The sequence below is a fragment of the Entelurus aequoreus genome, linkage group LG21 (assembly GCF_033978785.1).
Source record: "Entelurus aequoreus isolate RoL-2023_Sb linkage group LG21, RoL_Eaeq_v1.1, whole genome shotgun sequence".
Classification (NCBI taxonomy): domain Eukaryota; kingdom Metazoa; phylum Chordata; class Actinopteri; order Syngnathiformes; family Syngnathidae; genus Entelurus; species Entelurus aequoreus.
In genome coordinates, this window is record NC_084751.1 from 17,880,059 (window position 1) to 17,907,243 (window position 27,185).

At 38.5% G+C, this 27,185-nt stretch overlaps 1 protein-coding gene across 5 annotated transcripts in view; it reads left to right on the forward strand.

The window, feature by feature from the left end:
- The window catches only part of LOC133638460 (uncharacterized), a 131,003-nt gene extending 126,004 nt beyond the window's left edge, over positions 1–4,999 (forward strand). Inside the window, exons 11-12 of one of the 5 annotated variants that reach the window (XR_009823633.1) lie at positions 1,590–3,626; positions 4,033–4,999. Coding sequence is in view for 4 of the 5 variants with exons in the window: in XM_062031097.1 (XP_061887081.1) it covers positions 1,590–1,751 (162 nt within the window). In the remaining variant the exon portion in view is untranslated. Of the gene's footprint in view, positions 1–1,589 lie in introns of all 5 variants that reach the window. The other 4 variants (XM_062031097.1, XM_062031100.1, XM_062031099.1 and 1 more) reach the window with 4 other exon arrangements.
- The last annotated feature ends 22,186 nt before the right edge of the window (positions 5,000–27,185 follow it).

The following is a 27,185-nucleotide window of genomic DNA, read 5'->3' on the forward strand; positions in this document are numbered from 1 at the left end:
ATTGGGGCCACTCTTGTTGTCACCTGTCACTCACAGAGTTGCATTGCAAAATCATACAGAATAAACTGTAATGTGTTTATTTTGTTTAAAGTTCAGATGGGATTTTTGATTTTCTGTGCGGCATTAATTTGCTGTGCGCAGAGGACGCGTGAGTAGTGCGCAATTGCGCAGGCGCGCACCTTAGAGGGAACGTTGGCCTCAAGCCTTTTTGAAGACGATGCCACAAGCTTGGCACACCTATCTTTGGGCAGTTTGCCCATTTCTCTTTGCCCATTCCTCTTTGTAGTACCTCTCAAGCTCCATTAAGTTAGATGAGAAGTGTTGTTTTTTTATTCAGGAAGTCTCTGTACATCGCTGCAAATTAATCTGTAATCTGACTCATAAGAGCAGGCTATTGTAAACACATTTTGTTATAAGTTACAAACATTATTTTACATTGGGGTAATCAGTCACCCGCTTCTTCTAAAGTTTTACGTTTTATTGTTACGACTATCTTTTCAAACGAAATGCAGCAATAATTCCCCCGAGTCAGTTTTGGCCACGTATGTCTATCTTTTTCTTCACTTTCTTCGTGACACAACCATTTCTTTTTTTTCTTTTTTTTTTCCACCTGTCTTTAGTTATTTCTGGCACAACAACTGACAGGCTAACATTTGTTCTGCTGTTCAATCGAAACATGAGAAAAAAACACCTCCGACTGACCTGTGATTGGTCAGACCATGCCGAGCTCAAGCACATGGCTATTTTCAATATGATTTGCACATGTATAAGGGAGGCGTGGTCTGGGGTGTGCCAAGCCATGTACATACAATCATATCCAGAAAATGGCATACGCAAGTAAAAATTCAGATATATTTAAGTGTTCGCACACACAAATCCAAACACATTTCTTTGTTACATCGCAGTTGTAGGAAAGACTCAGGAAAGCTGTTACATGAGGGCCTAGGCCAATACCATTCCTAAACACGGTGGTGGCAGCATCATGCTGTGGGGATGTTTATCAGCGGCAGAAACTGGTAGAATAGTCAAGATAGAGGGAAAGATGAATGCAGGAATCCTCAATGAAAATCAACACTTCCCATCCAATCTGATGGTGCTTGAGAGGTGCTGCAAAAAGGAATGGGCGAAACGGCTTAAAGATAGATGTGCCAAGCTTGTGGCATCGTATTCAAAAAGAATTGATGCAAAAGGTGCATCAACAAAGGATTGAGCAAAGGCTGTGAATACTTATGTACATGTGATTTTTTTTACATTTTTGATAGATTTGCTATTTTAAAAAATATATAAAAAATTCACATCATCATGTCGATGATACTCTGTACCGAGGATGTCGTTGTGGCTTGTACAGCCCTTTGAGACACTTGTGATTTAGGGCTATATAAATAAACACTGATTGATTGATTGAGTAAAATTTTGAGGACAAAAGAAATATATTCCATTTTGGAATAAGGCTGTAACATAACAATATGTGGAATAGGTGAAGCGCTGTGAATACTTAGCGGATGCACTGTATATTGAAGCTATTGCGCCATTAACAATATTTGTAGTCAAAAAAGTTTACTTATGTAACATGTAGTTTTTCAATGCAGGAGGCGTGCACTTACCTCTTAAAGCACTATGACTGGTGTCTGGATCCGCCATCACAAAACCTGGACTACAAATGGCTGCCTATATCTCGGCCTGCCAACCCCCCAACCATCTCCTTCGCAAGACTGGACCCAACTCGAACCGACGGGACCAACAGCACATAGTAAAAACACAAAAACATTTGGGCACTAAAAACTAAACACAATAAGGGGAGCCTACATATCCTCCCCTGCTGCTCATAGTGCACAAAATCATCATGGGAAAACTGCTTGAAAGATGTGTACTAAAAAATTAATACATTGATGTTGGTACTTAGCACAATAATAAGACTAGTTGTCTTATAGAAATAATCACCATACTGTAGCCGTCATGCAGCACAACTCCTTAATATGCTTTCCATTCTGCAGTAGTTAAAGCACACACACACACACGTTCACAAAGGTAAACCCTCAAATTCCATCAGTGACTTCAAACCTGCCCCGACCCACTCACGCTTCACCACCTAGCAACCAGCTCTGCTTAGCAACATTTCGTCATATTGACTTACTTCCTTTTTAGTATGCACACACACACACACACACACACACACACACACACACACACACGCACACATAGACTAACTTGGTTATTTTTGAAAGGGTGCGCTTGCCAACGAACGTGTCTTTTGAATGTGTCTTGTGAATCACATGTAAAAGATGCCAGAAGGTGTTTCGGAGCTACTTTTAAAATAACCTGGAAAAAAAGCTGAGGTTTATTTTCAGCTTATGAATCATTTAGCAACAAGAACAACTCATATTTAATGTCAATTACCTACAATTAACCAATAATTAGTTCTAAATGAAGAATCAATAATTATTGTTATACATAGATAAAGAATGACTTTAATTGGGTCATGTTACATGTTGGCACAGTTTGATACAATCATAAGATGTGTAGAAACATTTTAATGTGTTTATGTTTTTATGAGTTTGACTTAAAAAATATATATTCTACAAAAGGTCATTGTTTTTGTTTCCTCTTAATTTTTCAGTTTTAATATTTTTTTAAATATCATTTACTCAAGCTGTCATTTGGGTTGCTGAAATACATATTGTTTTCTTATTTTACTGTATAAGACTATTTGCTAAAAACTAGGGCTGTCAAAAGTAATGCATTAATGCAAATAATCCATCATTATTATTAATCTGATTTCAAAATGTAAGTGACAGGCTGCAAAAGCCGACACGTCAGTATGAACAAACAGCACGTTTGTTCTCTTGATGTGAAATTGGACTATACAAAAAAACATGACGGAACAGTGGACCAACTTTATGCACACCCTGCAGGAAGAAGTTTACTTTTCACCACAACACGTCCATCTTGAAATAGCACATTAATGCCACAATACGAAGGTCCTGAGTAGTCCTGAGTTCAATCCCGGGCTTGGGATCTTTCTGTGCGGAGTTTGCATGTTCTCCCTGTGACTGCGTGGGTCAGTGGCGTGCGGTGAGGTTAATGTCTGGTGAGGCACTGCATCATCACAGTCAGATTTACAAACATATGAACCCTAAATAGTATCTTATTCACCATGTGATTGGCAGCAGTTAACGGGTTATGTTTAAAAGCTCATAACAGCATTCTTTACACAACTGTAGCACACAAAAAAGCACATTTAATAAAAAAAACATTATTATGGTCTTACCTTTCTTGCTGGACATCCACACAGGCAGCCTTTGCGTGTGTACCACGCCGTTTGAAAAGAACGGGTCTTCTGTCCCGAAGTCAAAAGCAAACCTTTTAGCTCCGGCGTTGGTCTACCTTTAATTATTACCTCCTGCTTCGATTGAAAGTCCAGTTTAGAAAACTGTTTTATTTTACATATGTAATCCTCCATGTTTTTAATAAAAGTCCAGGCGAGAGGAAATAAACAATCGCTGCACTAATTGACTTGCAAACTTTTTTCTTTTTTTTCTTTTTTTTCTTCTGCGGCCGAGGAATGATCTCTGGGATCACTACCGCCCTCTGCCACCAGGAGGCCGGATTACTGCGAGCCTCAACCAGTACGTCTTTTGCAGCAGATTTATGAATGCTCAGCACAAGAAATACGTTACACACATACAGTTTTTGACAAAATACACTGTACATTATATACCTCAGCTAACTAAACTATGCCATAGTTTAGTTAGCTGATATAATTCATATAGCAATACAGTCTCACTGCACAGCAGCTCAGCAGTTAGCCGAGTCATTGTGCACAATCCATGTTTAGGCACAAATCAGTGACGTGCCTCAACTGGCTGCTGATCACCGCACCGTCTCTTCTCAGTATTTGAACAGCAAATGTGAAAATAAAAATTATCTAAAACTGGTGAAGTTAAATGGAAAATAACTTATAATCACTGGATACATATAACAATTTAATTTTTTCTTTTTCTTTTTACATTTTTTTTCTTTCCATGATGGCAGGTGAGGACCCGCCTCCCCTGCCTCTAGTGACTGCACGCCACTGGCGGGGGTTCCCTCCGGGTACTCCGGCTTCCTCCCACCTCCAAAGACATGCACCTGGGGACAGGTTGATTGGCAACACTAAATTGGCCCTAGTGTGTGAATGTGAGTGTGAATGTTGTCTGTCAATCTGTGTTGGCCCTGCGATGAGGTGGCGACTTGTCCAGGGTGTACCCCGCCTCCCGCCCGATTGTAGCTGGTCACACCTGGTGTCAATCAGCCAGCTTCTATTTAAACCTGCCTTCCCCTCCAGTCAGTGCTGGATTATTGTCATTCCTACTTGTCGATGTCAGTGTAGCTGTAAGCGGTAGCGGTAAGCTATATATTGTAGATGATTGTAGCTTGCTGTCTTTTTGTTCCTCGTCTTCCAGTTCCTGTTTTCCTGGCATCCTGTTTCCTGTTCCTAGTTTCTGGTTTGTGTTTTTTCTTTATATTTTTGGACATTAAATGATGTTTTCCCGCACAATGCCTGCCGCCTTCTCTGCATCTTGGGGTTCGTCACCAACACAATGTGACAAACAGGTCCATATTAATGTGGCTAAGGCCTTGGTCACACTGCAGCTTCATTCCGACTTTTTTACCCATATCGGATTTTTTCATGTCAATGTGAACAGCATACTTGCCAACCCTCCCAAATTTTCCGCGAGACTCCCGAATTTCAGTGCCTCTCCCGGGACAACCATTCTCCCGAATTTCTTCCGATTTCCAGCCGGACCTGAGTGAGGACAGCCTGTCGTCACGTCCACTTTTCCTCCATATAAACAGCGTGCCGGCCCAGTCACGTTATAACATCTACGGCTTTTGGAGCTCAGTGCACAACTGCACACACAACAAGAAGGAGACTATTACTGTATTTTCCGCACTATAAGGCGCACCTAAAAACCTCCAATTTTGTCAAAAGCTGACAGTGCGCCTTATAATCTGCGCCTTATATATGGACCAATATTGAGCCTCCAACAGGTAAAAGTTTCAATCAATCAATCAATCGTAACTACGGTAAGCAGCCGCCGACTTCATTTTCCCCCGTCTTCATTTTCCCCCGTAGAAGAAGAAGTTCTTCTTCTACGGGGGGAGAAGAAGAAGTTCTTCTTCTACGGTAAGCAGCCGTCCCCGTAGAAGAAGAAGAAGCGGGGCATGCTGGGATATATGACTGCGTGAGGCGTGCCGTTTTATTTCCTTTTGTTTGTTTATGTAAAGACCCCAAAATGGCTCCTATTAAGAGACACGCTTACGACGCAGAGTTTAAACTTAAGACGATCAGTCACGCGTAGAACACGGGAATAGAGCAGCAGCGACACTGACTCGATTAATGACGGTTTCGACAAGACGCATGTTAGATGCCGTGTCCGCCCAACTGTTTAATTCGGACACTGTAGAAGAAGAATTCGAAGGATTCGTGGATGAGGAATAACTTCTTAAAGTGAGCTTTACATGTTTACTGTGTGTGTTGTGTTAAGTTATTGATATATTGTTATTGCTCTGCACTATTTCGAGTGTTACTATTTTGTGATTGCACTAACGTTTGATTTACCGTAACAGTATCACTGTTTTTTACGTGTTTATTGAATCAGGGAAAAGTTCCCCTCCACTATGTGATATAAATGTTGCACTACATGTTATACCTTGCTGTTGTTAAAAGATAAACAAAACACCACGTCACTGACTTTACCTCGGGGAAAATAATAAAACAGCTGTTTATTAATTTTGGGAGTGAACAGAGTTGTCAGAACGCTGGTTTGTAATCTATTAATAAAGTTTGACTGACCTATCTGACGTTTTGTTGACATTCCCTTTAGCGCAGCTCCATCTAATGGATGCATAGGTGCGCCTTATAATCCGGTGCGCCTTATATATGAACAAAGTTTTGAAATATGCCATTCACTGAAGGTGCGCCTTATAATCCGGTGCGCCTTATAGTGCGGAAAATACGGTATATATGTCTCCGTTCTCCATAGGGTTATCTATAACCCATAAAGTAGGCAGGCACGAAGCTATTTCTCAACGTGTGTTTATTCCAGCCGGCACGTTAATATACTGACACACAAAATCCGGATTCCCATCATGCATTGCTTCAAAACTACGGCAAGTAGTAAAGAGGAGTGTTATGTGTGTGTATATGTGTAAATATTATATATATATAAAAGAAATACTAGGATTTCAGTGAATTCTAGCTATAAATATACTCCTCCTCCCTTAACTCTCTCCCCCCCCCTCCATCTCCCGAATTCGGAGGTCTCAAGGTTGGCAATTACAAATTTTTCAAATCTGACCCAGGCCTCTTTCGTATGTGGATATAAAGCGGATATGTATGCAATGCGACTGCAGTGTGAACGTTGTGGTCACATTCATCCAACCAATTTTTTTTATCATCAAAAAGCGATAAATATCATAATTCTTAGCCTAAATAGACGGTTGCAAAATATGCACCATGACTGACACCTACTAGAATTGAAGCCATATTTACCGCTGTAAACACTAAAATGAGAAATCAGAATTGAACATCCTGCCCGCATTGGGAAAGTAGCGTTGGAAGCCTTTAGAAAAACAGACATGTTTTTATGTGCATATATAGGTCTCTTCTTACGAGGAATTATTAAATATTGAATTGTGGTTAATAGATATTAATCAACAGCGATCTTGGGATTAATCTGATTTAAAATGCTTGATAGCCCTACTGAAGAAATAAAGGTTATAATGAACCAGTTAAGAACACAAGAGTGCCGTTATGACTGAAAAATAAACCATTAAAAGCAATAATAAATATTTTATAAAATCAAGAAAGCATTTGTTTACAATGTCTGCCTTATTTTTGTACTCATAAATTAGGTCGGTTTTAGAATTTGTTCATAAAGACATGCTGTACCTACTGTAGTTGACAAACAGAATCATACTGCAGACATGAACAATTCTCACACGCACATGAAACTGCGTGTGACATAAAATGAGGTTGTTGTGAAAAGCAGGATGACTCATTGGCCTCTTTGCACTTCATCCACCTGCAATATCTCCCACTAACAACAATTGACGACAAGGACATGTGCCTCTCTCTTCATCTTTTTGCTTTTTCATGTCTTTTCCCCATCACACTTCAAAAGACCACAATATCGGCGTGACAAAATCGGAATAATCTTCTTCTGAAATAAAAGTGCATTCCCACTGATTGTCTACTATTAGATTCAGAGTATTGTTAGCAATGCAGAAGAAAATGATATGCAGGGTTCCCTAAAGGGTGTTTAAAATGTTTTTTATTTATTTTCAAAGTGTGCTTGAATTTTAAGATGAACTTATTATTGTTGTAAATATTTATTTCACAATAAGTAGATATCTGACTGAATAAAACATACTGTGCATGCATAAATGTGTACATTCTGTAACACATATATAATGTGTGTACTGTATATACACAAACACATCAAAAAATATATTCTTTAAGGAGAACTGCACTTTTTTGTATGTAAGACAAGCACATTTAAGTTTTTCTTTTTTTAATGCATTCTAATCATAAAATAAATGCAATCAAAAGTATGCTTACAATGGTAATTCTATGGTAGTCACGCTATTCTGCCTATAAAGCACTTAAAAAAACATCCAAACGCCTTCATTAAGGTTTTATATACTGTACATGCTGTAAGTATATACTGTATGCATGTGGATAGAACAGGCACATTTATATTAACATGTAATATTTATGTATTTAATAATAATAATGGATTAGATTTATATAGCGCTTTTCTAGACACCCGAAGCGCTTCACAAAGAAGCGAGAACCCATCATTCACACTGGTGATGGAAAGCTACATTTGTAGCCACAACTGCCCTGGGGTAGACTGACGGAAGCGTGGCTGCCAGTTTGCGCCTACGGTTTGAGCGGCACTGGAGGCAAGGGTGAAGTGTCCTGCCCAAGGTGATTTGGATGGCAAGAGGCGGGGAGCGAACCTGCAACCCTAAACTCCTGACACGGCCGCTCTACCCATCAGTTACATGTTTGCGGATGACTCTGCCTTGCTGGTATCCGGCAAGGACAAGTCACAGGTGGAGAAAATCCTCAGTGCTGAGCTCTGTAGAACTTGCACCTGGCTCGCTGACAACAAGCTATCCATACACTTGGGTAAAACAGAATCCATCCTGTTTGGGTCCCACATCAAACTTAAGAAAGTCAATGACTTCACCACAAAAGTAGGTGACAGTGTCATCACCACGAAAGATGAGATCACCTACCTAGGTTCCATTCTAGAGGCTAATCTTTCCTGTGATAAAATGGCAACCAAGGTAATCAAAAAGGTCAACCAACGAACGAGATTTCTCTACAGAATTTCCTCTCTGGTCAACAAAAGCACCTTGAGGATTCTGGCGGGAACTCTCGTTCAACCCTTTTTCGACTACGCATGCACCTCCTGGTACCCTAGCACCTCCAAAACCCTCAAATCTAAACTCCAAACATCTCAGAACAAGCTAGTCAGGTTACTTTTAGACCTCCACCCCAGATCCCACCTCACTCCTACCCACTTCTCTAAAGTGGGCTGGCTCAAGGTGGAGGACAGAGTTAAACAACTTGCACTGAGCCTAGTCTATAAAATCCGCTACACCTCCCTGATACCGAAGTACATGTCAAACTACTTCCTTAACGTAAATGACCGTCATAACCACAACACCAGGGGGTGCTCCACTAACCACATTAAACCCAGATTCCGAACTAACAAAGGTCTTAACTCATTCTCTTTCAATGTGGAATGCGCTCCCAACAGGTATAAATGTGGAATGTGCTCCCAACAGGTATAAAAGAAAGGGCATCTCTATCCTCCTTCAAAACCGCAATAAAAGTTCACCTCCAGGCAGCTACAACCCTAAACTAACACCCTCCCCGGATTGCTAATAATCAAATGTAAACAATCAAATGCAGATACTTTTTCTTTTTCTTATGCCTTCTGATCTCTCTCTCTCTCTCTCTCTCTCTCTCTCTCTCTCTCTCTCTCTCTCTCTCTCTCTCTCTCTCTCTCTCTCTCTATGTCCACTACTTGATGTCCATACCCCCCCCCGCCCCACCCCTCCACACCCCTGATTGTAAATAATGTAAATAATTCAATGTGATTATCTTGTGTGATGACTGTATTATGATGATAGTATATATGACAGTATATATCTGTATCATGAATCAATTTAAAGGCCTACTGAAATGAATTTTTTTTATTTAAACGGGGATAGCAGATCTATTCTATGTGTCATACTTGATCATTTCGCGATATTGCCATATTTTTGCTGAAAGGATTTAGTATAGAACAACGACGATAAAGATTGCAACTTTTGGTATCTGATAAAAAAAAGGCTTGCACCTACCGGAAGTAGCGTGACGTAGTCAGTTGAACATATACGCAAAGTTCCCTATTGTTTACAATGATGGCCGCATGAAGTGAGAGAGATTCGGACCGAGAAAGCGACAATTTCCCCATTAATTTGAGCGAGGATGAAAGATTTGTGGATGAGTAAAGTGCAAGTGAAGGACTAGTGGGGAGTTGAAGCTATTCAGATAGGGAAGATGCTGTGAGAGCCGGGGGTGACCTGATATTCAGCTGGGAATGACTACAACAGTAAATAAACACAAGACATATATATACTCTATTAGCCACAACACAACCAGGCTTATATTTAATATGCCACAAATTAATCCTGCATAAAAACACCTGCGTGTTTGTTATGCTAGCTCCTAGCTCCTCTGCTAGCTCCTAGCTCCATAGAACACGCCAATACAATTCAAACACCTGATCAACACACACAATCACTCAGCCCAAAAGACCGTTTACCTAACCCAAGGTTCATAAAGCTTATATATTTTTAAAAAGTTACGTACGTGACGCGCACATACGGTCAAGTTATCGAATGTTTAGCAGCCAAGGCTGCATACTCACGGTACCTGATATTCAGCTGGGAATGACTACAACAGTAAATAAACACAAGACATATATATACTCTATTAGCCACAACACAACCAGGCTTATATTTAATATGCCACAAATTAATCCTGCATAATAACACCTGCGTGTTTGTTATGCTAGCTCCTAGCTCCTCTGCTAGCTCCTAGCTCCATAGAACACGCCAATACAATTCAAACACCCGATCAACACACACAATCACTCAGCCCAAAAGACCGTTCACCTAACCCAAGGTTCATAAAGCTTATATATTTTTAAAAAGTTACGTACGTGACGCGCACGTACGGTACGGTACGTGTTATGCTAGCTCCTAGCTCCTCTGCTAGCTCCTAGCTCCATAGAACACGCCAATACAATTCAAACACATGATCAACACACACAATCACTCAGCCCAAAAGACCGTTCACCTAACCCAAGGTTCATAAAGCTTATATATTTTAAAAAAGTTACGTACATACGCAAAAAAAAGCCAAAGCTGCATACTCACAGTAGCACGTCTGCGTCTTTGTCATCCAAATCAAAGTAATCCTGGTAAGAGTCTGTGTTGTCCCAGTTCTCTACAGGCGTCTGTGTATCCAAATCAAATGTCCTCCTGGTTAGAGTCTCTGTTATCCGAGTTCTTCCATCTTGACTGCATCTTTCGGGAATGTAAACAAAGAAGCGCCGGCTGTGTACTGTTGTGGCTGACTACGTTCGAAAAATACGTCCATTTCGCACCGACAACTTTCTTCTTTGCTTGCTCGGCTTCCTTCTCCATAATGCAATGAACATGATTGAAACAGATTCACGAACACAGATGTCCAGAATACTGTGGAATTATGAAATGAAAACAGAGCTTTTTCGTATCGGCTTCAATGTGGAAGGCATACCCGTGTTCGCCGGGCTACGTCACACGCATACGTCATCCTCAGAGGCGTTTCGAACCGGAAGTTTAGCGGCAAATTTAAAATGTCACTTTATAAGTTAACCCGGCCGTATTGGCATGTGTTATAATGTTAAGATTTCATCATTGATATATAAACTATCAGACTGCGTGGTCGGTAGTAGTGGGTTTCAGTAGGCCTTTAAGTGGACCCCGACTTAAACAAGTTGAAAAACGTATTCGGGTGTTACCATTTAGTGGTCAATTGTACGGAATATGTACTTCACTGTGCAACCTACTAATAAAAGTCTCAATCAATCAATCAATCAATCACGCCGTGCCACCGTTTTTACTAATTTTAAGCATACAGCAGTGCATTAATTGCACAAACATATTACAACGTTTACTTTTTCCTTCCACATCATCCCTGATTATTACTCACTGCAGACTTCATGAGAGCCAGCGAACATAATAAAACATCACTTATATGCTCTCACTTGGATGCCGACTGGTAGGATGTTGATACATTCCCGTTTAGATTAAGAATGACGTGCGGGGGAAAAAGGAGGGTGGAACCCAGTGTCTTTTCAGGTCTTTTTGGCCATTTCTGGGCCAAAGTTGGCTGTAAAGTGCACAAACTTCTTAATGTTTATCCTTATCATTTTACTATCCAGATAAGAGACATACATGATTTATATTCTAAAATAAACTTTCACGAGGTAAGAACGCAGCTCAACAACTGATGATTTCCATGCAGCGGCATAAGCAGGCATGTGAAATGTCCACAAAAACGCGGAAATCCACATTTTTAAACCATCATTTTCGCGTCATAATATTACTTCTGCATTTTTTTAATGAAATATAAAAAAAAAAAAATTGGGGATGGTTATCTATTGAATATTATTGTCGAAAAAGGCGCAATGACGTCACGGCTCTCATTGGCTCCATTGTAAGACTTGACTTTTATTTACAATTATTTACGAGTTAGAATGCATTAGAAATAAAACATATGTGTTCTTGTCCCTCATAAAGATTGTGAATTACCAAAAAGTGCAGTTCCCCTTTAAAATGGCTGCATATTTGACCCTAAATCATGAGATCATGTGATACATGTTTGCGTATGTGAACATCCCCCAGTCCCCTTTCATGTCCTTCTACAACGCCATTTGAATGAAGTCTTTCAAATGCATCGTAAGGGAATGTAAAGAATGTGGTTTAAGTTGTGTTTGGCTTACGTGTGCATGAATGACAGCAATGCAGTGCAGCTCATTGAGAAGCAACAGCTAGCTCAATGTGCATTGTGCGCACACAATACTTCATTCACACTTGGTGCATCATTCATTAAATACAGCACAGTGGATAAAGTTGAAATTTGACTTAGCAAATTAAAACAATAGGCAGTGTTAAACTAGTAAACAAAATATTATGTGGCTCAATTGCCAGGATTTAATTAGACAAATGTAACAGACTTATTATTTAAGGGGTCTATTTTTAACCAAGCTCAGGGACTTTCAGTTTGTTTGCTATTTGGCAGCACACACACACCGATTGAGATATATCCAGTAAACATGTACACGACACAGGTGGAGAAACAAAATAAAATCCAGTTCTCAACAGGAGGTAGGACAGTGGATCCAGATGGCACTACAAAGCCTGAGCTCTATTTTAATGAGGAAAGCTAATTATCACATGGCGGCCATTCCCGGCGGACTGCTGCCCTTTAACACAACAGGAAGTTTCTGTGGCGCTACAACACTCACACAAATGCAAATATGTGTTTCAAGAAGCAACGTGAGTATATTTCTACTTTATTTTGGAGTCAGTGCTGCAAATATATAATTTAAAGACACGTGTACTGTAATAGCTTGTTAGCTTTGCCATTAGCTTCAAAGAATGACTGACTGGTATTCAAAGAATGACTGACTGGTATTCTTCTCAATGAAAATACCTTACAAGAGTTAAGTCTTAATGTTGAATGTAAACATATATATCCACAACCCTCACAAATAACTAAAATAAACCTTTAAAAAAGTAACCGAAATAATATCAAAATTTAACTCCTGAAAATGATTCTCTAGCTTTCTTCACTGATTGGCTGAGAGGCATCACATGTTTCTGCCGCCTTACAGCGAATTACTGGTGTCTATTTTAACTTATCTTTAAATTACTAATAGTACTAAATAAATATCATAATATAAAAAATTTAAAATATAATAACCAGGTTTTGACTAAAAAAACTCTTTCAAGTGTGTTTAAAATGACAGTAGAGTAGGTGACATAGCCTACAACTAAATTATGCAATTTCTGGAGCCATTGTGTGTAAATGTTGAAAAGCCCAAGCCTAACTGAAACGCTAACGTGACAGCGACTTTCAAGCACATATTAGAAAAATTATCTGAAAAAGCAAAAATGCTATTATGTTATCATGCCATCAGTAGCATGCTAACAGTTAGCATTTGTTAACAACCAAGTTATATCACCCTGAGCTGCAAACCTGCAAAGTAAGCTAAAAAAAAAGCTGGCAAGATAATTGTAACACTTGTTAAGAACTAAGTTGTATGACTCTGAGATGTATACCTGTAAAGTTATCTAAAAAAAAAACCTAGCATGCTAACAGTTAACATGTGTAAAGTAACACGTTACATGACTCCGAGGTGTACACCTGTAAAATTATCTAAAAAAAATTAGCACGCTAATGTTAGCATGTTAACAATTGAGTAACATTAGAAAGGAGCATTTGACTTTGAAACAGTTCAAAGCCGTTTAAAAATGTGGAAACAATGGGAAATTTTCCAGTATAAAAAAATAGGAATGTTTTGATGGTGGAACAGTTGAAACGTGTAAAAAGTAGTCAAATTAAAAAAGGGCAGAAATACATAAATTCTGGTAAAATTGGGAATTTTTGAGGCGGAAAAAAATTGTTTAAATGTCCAGGATGAGTGCAATGTGTTGATGATGGAATGGTTTAAATCGGTTAAAAATATGGGAATTATGCAAGTTTGAACAATTGCCCATACTCTTTCAATGGGAAAAATGTCCAGGAAAACATTACAGGGGACCTATTATGCAAAACCAACTTTTCTTCTGTGACGTCACCGATTGGGAAAAACATATACATTCATATATGGTATAAATGTAGCCAGAGTGCCTGCCAAACCTCTTTTCATGGTTGTTTGACAAACAATAACAATAACATTTTCTTTTATTCTGCTGTCAAGCAAAGCTCCTCTTGGGCACACTCAGTAATTTCTGTTTGCACCACGTCATTAAATTTAAGGATGATGCATAGTTTATTGCAGGTTTTACAAAACAATACATATAACTTCTTTCTACACTTACATGAAAGTTATTAGTGTTTGCATTACCTACATCACACGAAAGGTGAGTCATCTTATTTATTTTATTTAGTATCGTCATACAGCAGTAAACTTGTTTTTCCACTTACAACATGTTGCTTTATGTTACACATGAACCCTGGTGCTCACATAGCAAGTTGAAAATAATGTTTCTTTTTGTCTGATTTCTTTGGAAATGATCTCCAATAACAGTTCACATTTTGACTCTTATTTTGACTTTAAATTAGCTTCTAAGTAGACTACTAAATGTCATTGCTTCCAAGAAGTTGCAGACCTCATTGTATCATGACTAATGTGACGTGATGTCTTGCTCTTTTAAAGCTCGCTGCTTTATCCAAATAGACTGCCACAAATATTGTCATCTGTTAACCCTCAGGCAACCCAACCTGTGCCCTTTCCTTTACAATAGCCAAAGCTGAGAAGCTACTCCACTGTGTTTTATACTATGATATATTTTTGTACCATTAAGGCAATAACTGTTTATGTGCAAAGTATTGAGGGTGGGTCTGAAAGTGATTAACAATAAATAAAGGTCAGTAATGTCCATATTAGTTGTGTCCTACTAACCTGCATTTGGTGAGTGACTGGACCTCCTTCTTCACAATAATTCCTATAAAATATAATTGCACCAGCAAACTCTAACCAAAACGTCGGTAGCACTCAATGGAGCACAGAATAATGTGAATTGATGTATTTGGGGTATTTTCTCCAAACACAGACTTACTAAAGCAGAGATCTTCAAAAGGGAGCATGTGACCCATAGGGGGTCTGTGGAGGTACTGCAGGGGGTCGTGAAACTTTTGGCTGAATAAACTTTTTTTCAATAGTTTTTTATTTATATTCCAGCCGCAGTTTTTCCATGAATATAATTGTCTTTAAATACGCATTAAAATTGATCGAACACATATATAAATGGAGGCAGAAGACAGCTGAAGGCTGATTTATCTTAGCTTGATGTCATATATCATCTATTAAGCAATACCATTTTATAGCTGCTTGATGACTTCAGGGGTTGGTTGGAGCCAATTGAATTCAATTGATTTAATTTGGTGTCTGCTGGCGTTTTTTTAATGGTGTTCTATTTGAACAATTGAACACCCAAGAACAGAACAGCAACAGCAACATGCTTAAACTCTACACTCAGTCTCACTTGTTTTAATGCTGCGCTCAAGCTGCTTGACCATCATGTGAATTAAGCCGCGAAGAAGAAAAGCGGATATGACGTCATATGCAACCCAGCAATACATGAAAACAGACACACTATTTTGCTCATGTAAGGGACACAATCAGCTTTGAAGATCAGCTTTGCATGCACTATCAAGTTTGCACGTGCTTTAATGCGTAGATCAGGCCCTAAATCCTCACATGTCTACATGATAGTGATGATGTTTTCTAAAATGTCAAAACAGTCTGAGAATTTAAAGGATCCTATCCTACATTTTCAACTTTTCAGAATTATGTGTTAAAAATGTTGTACTCTCGTATTAAATGAGGTGCAAGTGCCTTATCATGAGGTTGGTGTGTTTTTAAGTTATCACCGGTTCAATTTTTATGCAACACCGAAAATCCTGTGAACAACTACACAATATTTCCACAAGATCTTTTGAATTTCTCATGCCACACCTTTAGGAAGTTTACTGCTTCTCCAGCAGTAATCAGAGTCCGCTGTATAGTCAAATTTTTTTGCAGCCAGAAAGTGTTTTTTCCAGATTTTCCGGAGAGCTAAAGGCCTACTTTACAATCACTGATCGTCTGCTCTCGCCTCTTTACAGACAACTATTTTATGAACAAAGAACAGCAGATTCTCCAACATTCCTTTTCTGTTTACGGATAACCAATAACTTCTTGAAGGGCGCGTACTATTGTGTCTCGCTGGAATATGAGGATTGGGCCTCTTCAAAATGCATGCACTCTAATACAGACTTTCTTTAAATGATTCTTGCCTTCATCTTTTTTGCCGCAATCTTCCACCGCCCAAGAAAAAATTTCTTTAGCATGGCAGTGGAAAAAGTCAAAAGCTGGTTTGCAAAGTGACACACAGAGAGAAGATTGTTTAGAGAGCAGAGGGAGAGTGGAAGGCTACTGCCACTCCGGTTTCAGCCATTATGATAAATGTGATGAAAAAACCTCCCTGCATTTTGTGAAAATATTTAATTTATTGTGGACATGATGACGCTGATGCAGCATGAAGCAATCGTGAATACCAAGGCAAACTACAACCATTATAAAAAAAAGAGCATTAATATCTTTACAAAGATACAACTTTTGTATTGGATGTTGCTGTAATAATTTGTCTTTTCTCCTAACCAGCGCGACTGCCCTCACACTTATACCTGATGAAATCCATTTTTAGTGTGAAGCCAGTTTGACAGTGCAAATGATTGTCATGATCTAAGTACAGTACAGAGCAGTGTGCAGTTGTTCATGCAGCACAGGAAGATGAATGAGACAATATAACACAACTTAATGGCACCTCAGTGACTAATGTTTCCTTCCTGTCTTTGCACACACACACAAACACACACACACATACACGCGCACGTGCGCGTACACGCACGCACGCACAAGCAAGAAAGGAAGCCCTGAGGTGAGTGTGTGTATGTGCCTAAGGGTTTAGAGGTCTGTTGCAGGGTTTCTGTTGCTACACAGATAAACACTCTAAACATTTATGGTGATATAGAAGAGGAGATATTTTCAATTTAGACATGAAAAAAGACTGCAATTTAAGAGATTTGCACCATGCAAATGGCACAGACTGTCATGATCCGTGGTCCAGATCATGTTTGTTTAGTTACTTTCAGTTAGTTTTGGACTGTTTTAGTTCTTGGTTTTGCACCTGTGAGTTTGTTTTGGTTGCCATGGTTACTCATTGTGTTCACCTGTCTCTGATTAGTGCTCGCCCGCTCACCTGCTTCCCGAGCACTAATCAGAGGCATTATTTAAGTTTGCCTTTGCCAGTCAGTCGGCCTGGCGTCATTGTTTGCTTCATGCTCTCGTTACATAAGTTTTGCTAGTTTCATGCCACAGTTCCCTGAGTATTCCTTGTCTATGCTAAGTGTTAGCCCTAGCATCCAGTGCGATCTGCACTTTTTCCTTCGTCTTGTTTTTTCAGTTTTTTGTACCCTTTTGAGTTTTGAGAATTAAATCATGTTTTTTCCTGCACGTTTTGTCCGGAATAGTCTGTTTGCATCCCGGGAGAACAAACCTCGCAGTAAACTGCGTAAACCCACACGTGACACCGACTGAGTGGAATTGCCCATACATTAATTTTAAGCTGCACTCAATTTGATTCAACCCTCATTGTACATTTTCATTAATTGTAAAGTTCAGCACGGACAAAGGTCCTGGGTTCGATCCTGCGCTCGGGATCTTTCTGTGTGGAGTTTGCATTTCCTCCCCGTGACTGCGTGGGTTCCCTCCGGGTACTCCGGCTTTCTCCCACTTCCAAAAACATGCACCTGGGGATAGGTTGATTGGCAACACTAAATTGGCCCTAGTGTGTGAATGTGAGTGTGAATGTTGTCTGTCTATCTGTGTTGGCCCTGCGATGAGGTGGCCACTTGTCCAGGGTTTACCCCGCCTTCTGCCCGATTGTAACTGAGATAGGCTCCAGCACCCCCCGCGACCCCGAAGGGAATAAGCGGTAGAAAATGGATGGATGGATGTAAGGTTCATGAACGTGCAGTAGTTTGCATTACACTGACAAGACAAATATTTCAATTATTTAACATACCTACATGCATATTGATAGTTTGTTCATTCTGAAAATGTATTTCATATTTTCATCCGATTGAAACAAAAATGTTCGGCTCGTTCATGACGTGGGCAAAATGTTGGCAAGATAAAAACCTATCTTGCCAAAATTCCTAGATTCTTAGGAATTTAAAGGGGAACTTCCATTTTTTTAATTTTTTTTTTAATGCATTATAACTTGTAATAATTGGCTAGTTTTAGGTGGCTAGCAATGCAGATAATGACAGCAATCCATTCTACCTCTAAATCACATCCAAAAACCGCCAACAATACTTCATTTCATTGGATGCGTAACTTGTATAACAACCAAGCTGTAGAGACATTGTTATTGTAAGAGCGAACACTACTGGCGTAGTAACAGTTGTAAGCTGTTACTACAGCTGTAAGGTAAGATAGCTTCTCGTGTCAGCAGCTGAATGTTTTTTTTTAGTTTGAAATGCATAACATATATATACTGACTGAATCATATTACAGTATCTTTCATTTTTTGTTTGTACACAGCTAGCTCGACAGCGTATGTACTGTAGTTGTAAGATGATGTGCTGCATGTATCATGAACAATATTATAGTAACTTACTTGATGGACACTGTCTGTTTGGTCCAGCTGGAGGTTTCCAGTTGATCTGCAGCTTCGAGTCACGCCGACCTCATTCCCTAGGCTTCCATCTGTATTATTATTATTGAATGTGTTAGCTAGCATCTAAGCAGTAGCTCCGTACATTCAGCTTCAAAAAGAAAAGGTTGTGAATCCTCATTTGTCGAAAAATAGTCTTCTTCGCTGTCTGGTACCAAATCTGTCATGATTACAACACACTCACGTTTGTTTCTGGAAGTCGGAACACACATTTGTTGTCGGAAGTCGGAAGTGCGCTACTATGAAAAGTAAACAAATGCGCTGAGAAAAGAAGTTACGGTAGTGCTTAAAATGATCAAAACACAGTAAATATTGTACATATTACATATTGTTATGAATGTGTCTGTTACTACATTATATATATATATATATATATATATATATATATATATATATATATATATATATATATATATATATATATATATATATATATATATATATATATATATATATATATATATATATATATATATATATATATATATATATATATATATATATATCAGTGACGTGCAGTCAGGGGAGGCAGGTGAGGCAGGGCCTCACGTGCCATCATGGAAAGAAAAAAAATGTAAAAAGAAAAAAATGTATTAAATTGTTATATGTATCCAGTGATTATACTATAAAGTTATTTTCCATTTAACTTCACCAGTTTTAGATTATTTTTATTCAAAATCGCTGAATTTTCACATTTGTCGTTCAAATACTGAGAAGAGACTTGCGGTGAGTCAGCAGCCAGTTGAGCCTCACCATGGATTGCGCAATGACTCGGCTAACTGCTGGCCTGCTGTGCAGTGAGACCGTATTGCTATATGAATTATATTATACATTTCCATAGTTTAGTTAACTGAGGTATATAATGTACAGTGTATTTTGTCAACAACTGTATGTGTGTAACGTATTTCTTGTGCTGAGCAATCATAAAACGGCTGCGGAGACGCACTGGGTGAGGCTCGCAGTAATCCCGCCTCATGGTGGTAGAGGGCGCTAGTGATCCCAGGGATCATTCTTGCGACTACTCGGCTGCAGAATAAGTGACAGCAAGCAGCAACAGTTAGCAAGTCAAGTGCAGCGGCAGTGATCGTTTATTTTTTCCTCTTGCCTGGACTTTTAACATGGAGGATTACATATCTAAAATAAAACAGTTTTCTAAACTGGACCTTCAATCGAAGCAGGAGGTAATAATTAAAGGAAGATCTCCATCGAGACAGAGAGACTTTTAAAACTGAAGAAAGATAAGGAAGACTTCTATAAACAAGTTATCGATGCTTTTGTTCAGAAGCATGGACTTCATTTATAAGTAAAGGTAAGACCATAATAAAGTTTTTTTTAATTAAATGTGCTTTTTTGTGTGCTACAGTTTGTATGTGTAAAGTTAAAGTTAAGTTAAAGTACCAATGATTGTCACACACACTAGGTGTGGTGAAATTTGTCCTCTGCATTTGACCCATCAACTTGATCACCCCCTGGGAGGTGAGGGGAGCAGTGGGCAGCAGCGGCGCCGCGCCCGGGAATCGTTTTTGGTGATTTAACCCCCAATTCCAACCCTTGATGCTGAGTTCCAAGCAGGGAAGAATGCTGGTATGAGCTTTTAAACATAACCCGTTAACTGCTGCCAAATAAATGGTGAATAAGATACTCTTTAGGGTTCATATGTTTGTAAATCTGAATTGATGAAGTCAGTGCCTCACCAGCCATGAACCTCACCGCACGTCACTGATATATATATATATATATATATATATATATATATATATATATATATATATATATATATATATATATATATACTTGCAGTGTGTATATAAAATGTAAAAGTGTCATATTGTGATTTGTTTCCACTACATTTAAAACATGGTAGTTCTTTGATCAAAATGTTGCATAGATTATGTTTTACAGACCGTTTTCAAGCTGCTTTTTTGACTGTCTCTTCAGGATGTTCCGTTTTGTGAGCGGTCTTATTTACGTGCCTCCACTTTGACTGTGTCTTTTCCCCATTAGCCATGTTGTAGTTTTTAGTGCTTCCAAAGCAAGGATACGGACAGAATAACTTTGAACTAACGCTACTTTGTATTAGAAATGGCAACAACGGAGGATGTGCACGTATGAGCCAGTCTGCTCCACAACAACAGGATAGAGAAAAAGAAGGAACTTATTGACTACAGCGCAAACCACAATGGTGGACTTCTGTTTGTTTTATAAAATGATATGTTTTTTTTAATGTACATTAACTAAACAAACAGTGCAGTGCAGTGTACTGTAATATGAATACATGTATAGTAAGAAAATAGGAAAGTATATATAGGACTTTAGGGTATAATATGCTGTCATACAATTTAAGTTAAAGTACAGCAATGGTCATGGTTGAAATGAAACTAAAAAAGTTTTTACAATAACCACAAAACAGGGGCAGACTTACTCTCAGGCAAACACAGGCAAAACGTGTCACCAAAACATCCCGTAAAAAACAATTAATAAATTGTTATCCTATTGAAACAATTGTCCATTCTGTCTTTATTAGTGCACTTTAATATATATTAAAATGCTTAACCAATCATGATCGCTTTCGCTTTCTCTTCTCACGCGATGAACTATTCCTTACTACCGAAAGACAGACCAAAACAAACCTGTTGGCGTAGTTTTTATAAAGATGCCAGTGTAGAGTGACACTTTTTTTAACCACATATATCACAATGGAAATATGTGAAATATATCTACCGTATTCTAACAGTTTGCAAATATTGTTACCCAGGGTCTGTTAAGATGTTGTGCAAGCTTAGCAGGTAGGTAGGAACTCAAGAGGCACTTTTCTAAAAATTCAACAGTCTCTTCTCGATCAAACTCCGCCAACTTTCAAGAGCTCTCTTTTTTATCCCACCAGTCACACACGTATGACCTTCACAATAATCGCGCTGCACGTTATATCCGGTCCACATGCTCTAACAAATAATGATCACAGAAAAATGGTTTACACTTTATTAAATGTTGATTAATATTCCTAACTTCAAGTTCCTATCAATTACAGCATAGGATCAGCTCACATGGTAGTTTCTAACAACATGGTGTTTTTGTTATGTGGAGGGCCCCATTGACTAGGTTTGTGTGCAGTAAAATGTACCTAACACAGCGAATATTGAGAGTGTACATGGAATTATTTTATTAGTGTTGTTGACTTTTTTTTGTTACTTAACCATGATGAGCAGAGCAGCCAGGAAATTCAGTATTTTACACTTTACAATGTCACAATAAGTTACATATGTTCAATGGTGGTTATCACATTTTTCCTCTTTGCCATCACCATTTTGTAGTCAAACACATACAGCTCAATTTATGAGCTTAATTGGTTCTGTGACAAACTCAAAACACTTGTATCTCAAATCAACATCTTCCATTAGAATTAATTTGAATCAGTTTAATTAGTGCTTGCCCCTCCCCACCCCCACCCAAAAAAAACCAGCACAGTTTAACATGTAAAAGAAAGCTTTAAAAAAATCCTCTCAAAAACAGATGTTTTCTTTAAAAAATATATCTAACTTTTAGATAAGAAATATTGTATTAAAATAATACAATACAATGTACCTACAATAAACTAGTAATCGTATGAGGTTATGTAATACTAATGTACAGCATTTACCTTTTTCCAGCTGCTTCTCCGTCAAATACACCATCAGCTGCTTCTCCATATATACATGGATGAACGTCTGCCATTTAGATATTATTCCAACATGCTGGCATAAAGACTCATCCAGGTTTAGACTAGAAGTGATACTCTTGAATTGCTTCGCTAAGATGGTGACACACGGTGATGTTTTTGCTGATTTATTTTTTTAATTCAATGAATATCATCTACTTCTTATTTTCAGCACTGTCCTTCATTCACACTTACTTTTTTCCTTCTCATGCTTGTAAAACCAAGGTTATGTGGATCTCTAGCTATAAGCTCATGACACCAGATGTTTTGGCCAGATCTTACGGGGTTCACTGTGACATTTGCTATGCCAGCCTAAGATGTTTAGACTTAGACTTAGACTTAGACAAGCTTTAATGATCCACAAGGGAAATTGTTCCACACAGGAGCTCAGTTACAAAGGATGGAAAGTGTAAGGATGGAAAGGACAATGCAGGTATAAAATAGACAAATAATGTACTGTAGTAGCAATATAAAATATAACATATATGTAATATTTACAGTTTATGTACAGTATATGATATATACTGATATATTATATTATATGTTTACATCATATATACAATATATAACAATTACCATGTACAATATTACAGTATATGGAACAGCTGCAGCATAAAATAGAGAGTAGATCGAGCAGAAAATAGACATTATAAACAAAGAGAAGTAGCTAACATAGAAGGTAATAGACAGATATCATCTATTGCTGTATGGCGAGTGGTTATACAGCTGGATGGAGTGCGGAATGAAGAAGTTTTTGAATCGAACAAAGGAGTTCTTGAATCGAACAAAGGAGTTCTTGAATCGAACAACTCTTGCAACTTAAAGCATACCCATGAGTCAAGATAAAGCTCTTATCTCAAAAGGCTCCTAAGGTGGGGCCCACTTAAAGGGGAACTGCACTTTTTTTTTGGAATTTTGCCTATCGTTCACTATCATTTTGAGAGACGAGACAGATGTTTTTTAAAATAATTCCACTCATAAATAAATGTAAAAAAAAAAGTCAGCTTACAATGGAGCCAATGGGAGGTCCTCTTTTCCACCCATAAATCCTTTTAAATAACCATCCAAACAGCGCCAACATTATTCCATTTGTATTTCGTGACTTGATACTAGTCAAGTATTAGTATTAGTATTAGTGATATTGCTATTATAAGCGCTAACGCAGACAAACTATTTATAGCGGTGCTGTGATCACAGAGAGCTAACTAGATTGTGTGGCTATGTTGACCGCATCCACTGGTGAGCTGCTTTCTCGCCTCAGAGCTCGTGAAAGTTTATCCTCGATCATATATATTGCCTCTCACCTTGATAGTAGAAGGATGAGGACATAATCCGACAAGTTGTTCAACTTTCGAATCCAATTTAGACCCAGAAATGGCAAGAAAGACACAAAAAGATGCTTGGTTACGCCCCCTTTTCTTTGTGAGGAGTTATTCTTCATCTAAACGGGAATATATGAACATTAACAGTCAGCATCCCAGTGAGAGCAGACGTTGTACAGTAAGTGGTGTTTTATTATCTTTGTTGGCTCTCATGAAGTCTGCATTGAGTAATAATCAATTGATTATTACTCAATGTTGTTGTTGTTGTTGTTGAAGGAAAAAGCAAACGTTGTGATGTGTTTTTGAAAGTGATCAAACTACATAAATATTACATGTTATTATGAATGTGCCCGTTACTACATTACACATTTACTGACAGTGTGTATATAAAACATTGACGGAGGTGTTTGGATGTTTTTAGAGCGCTTTATAGGTAGAACAGAGCAACTCCCAAAGGCTCCATTGTAAGCGGTCTTTTGCTCGCATTTATTTACTAGTTAGAATGCATTAAAAAAAACATAAGGATTGTGAATGATAAGCAACATTCCCCCCAAAATGCAGTTCCCCTTTAAATTGGGGCTTTCTTAAGTTGAGGTGCCACTTTAAGGCAAAAGAAAAAGTACAAACTCCTCCAGAGTTGTTGTGTTCTACAGTAACATGGTGCATGACAGCAGTGTAATGTGAGTTAGCTTTTGACGTATATAATGAAGTGACATGAGAGAAGGAAGGGTCTGAGGAAGATGAGGTTACACTTCATGATACAAATCGGAAGCGTTGCGATGCAGCAGATTGTGTTAAGACTTTGAGGCTCGTGTGTCGTTGTGTGCCTGCAGCCAGCGCACAGAGGGGGTGAGGAAGGAGGCAAATGTTTCACTTGAGTGTTGTGTAACTCTGCTCTTGTTGGTTGTCAGGCAATTGGGCAATTGACTCATGGCTACACACTCATAGCGACACACACACACAAACACACGTGGGCGGGGGAAGGGCGGGGGTGTGGTTGGGGGCGGGGGGCGTGGTTAAGAGGGGAGGAGTATATTTACAGCTAGAATATATATATATATATATATATATATATATATATATATATATATATATATATATATATATATATATATATATATATATATATATATATATATATATATATATATATATATAATTTATTTTATCATACATATAAATAAAAGAAATACTTGAATTTCAGTGTTCCGGAGGCTATCCAGTAGATGGCAGTATTGTCCTGTTTAAGAGTGTCACACATTGCTGTTTACGGCAGACAAACTTCTTTACGGTAGACGAAAACGTGACTGCTGTTGTTGTGTGTTGTTACCGCGCTGGGAGGACGTTAATGAAACTGCCTAACAATAAACCCACATAAGAAACCAAGAACTCGGTCATTCTACAGTTATAACGTGATTGGGCAGGCACGCTGTTTATATCGTGGGAAAGCAGACGTGAAAACAGACTGTCGCCGCTGTCCCCACTCAGGTCCGCATTGAGCTGGAGGGGGCGTGGCCTCCAGCTCCGGCTGAATTCCGGGAGATTTTCGGGAGAACATTTCTTCCAGGAGGTTTTCGGGAGAGGCGCTGAATTCTGGGAGTCTCCCGGAAAATCCGGGAGAGTTGGCAAATATGTGATAGGTGAGTGTAGGTGAGTGGTATTTGAGCCTTTTTGCTGGCTGTTCGTGATAGTATGGCCAATGCAAAAATAAGTATTTAACTAGAATTTGCAATTCCGGTAACAATTTCGTGTGAATGCCCCGATCCTGAAGCTGAACAGAAATGCTGATTGGATGTAGAATGACTGTTGGAATTGTTTAAATGTTGAAGAGATGACACTGACCTGAATATGAGTATCAAAAACCATGATTTTTCAGTTTAATCATACAAAATTAGCCAAAAAAAGCTAGCATAAAATGTTAGCATGCTAACGTTCTCACAAGAATGCTAACAGTTAACGTGCTAACGTATGTTAACTATACCATGGTAACATTCTCACAAGTAAAGCATGTTAACTGTTAGCTTATCTTGGTCGGCAGCACCGACTATCACAAACAATGGTTTTTAGGTTTAAACATACACAATTAGCAAAAAAAAGCTAGCAAAGAACGTTAGCATGCCAACGTTCTCACAGTTAACGTGCATTAGCACGTTAACTGTTAGCATACTAGCAGGGTAAGTGGCGTGTGTTGATGTTGGAATGGTTCAACAAGCGTGATAAATGGGGGATATGGAGAGGTTTGTATATTGCCCATTTATTTTCAATTGAGGGAAATTCTTGGTCATTCAGGGTAATCAGGGAATTTTCCTGGTAACCGGGTAACATGCCCAGGATGAGTTGAGTGTGTGGATATTTGAATGAAAACGGCAATATAAAAAATATAAATATAATACCACTAGGGTTGGTGTTGGAAACGGTTGAAAAATGTTGACATATTTAACAGTTTGAATTTTAATTGGTATTTCGGAATTTCGGAAAAAACAACAAATTGAGAAATGTGGAAATTGTGCATTTTCGAAAGATGGCCCATTCATTTTCAATGGGAAAAATGACCCGTAAAACCGGGAAATCTGGGTAATCTAGTAATTTGTTCCTTTTTTTTTGGAAGCTCACGATTTCCGGCCGGGCCAAACGTTTTGATACTGGAATGGTTTAATGGATTATACTTGTACAGTCGTGGTCAAAAGTTTACATACACTTGTAAAGAACATAACATCATGGCTGTCTTGAGTTTCCAATAATTTCTACAAATCTTATTTTTTTGTGATAGAGTGATTGACAATGAAAAAGGAGGATTACCTCCAAATTCTTCAGGACAACCTAAAATCATCAGCCCAGAGGTTGGGTCTTGGGCGCAGTTGTGTGTTCCAACAGGACAAGTGGTAAGGGAATGGCTAAATCAGGCCAGAATGAAGGTTTTAGAATGGCCTTCCCAAAGTCCTGACTAAAAGTGTGGACAATGCTGAAAAAACAAGTCCATGTCAGAAAACCAACAAATTTTGTTGAACTGCACCAATTTTGTCAAGAGGAGTGGTCAAAAATTCAACCAGAAACTACCAAAAGCGCCTTATTGCAGTAAAACTTGCCAATGGACATATAACCAAATATTAACATTGGTGTATGTATACTTTTGACCCAGCAGGTTTGGTCACATTTTCAGTAGACCCATAATAAATTCATAAAAGAACCAAACTTCATGAATGTTTTTTGTGACCAGCAAGTATGTGCTCCAATCACTCTATCACAAAAAAATAAGAGTTGTAGAAAGTATTGGAAACTCAACACAGCCATCACATTATGTTCTTTACAAGTGTATGTAAACTTTTGATCGCGACTGTATAGCCCAGGGGTAGGGAACCTATGGCTCTAGAGCCAGATGTGGCTCTTTTGATGACTGCATCTGGCTCTCAGATAAATCTTAGCTGGCATTGCTTAACATGATAAGTAATGAATAATTCAGCTGTTAATCACAGTGTTCAAAATATAAAACATTCTCATGCATTTTAATCCATCCATCCGTTTTCTACCGCACCTGTTCAAGAAGTCGCATTAATGGTAAGAAGTAT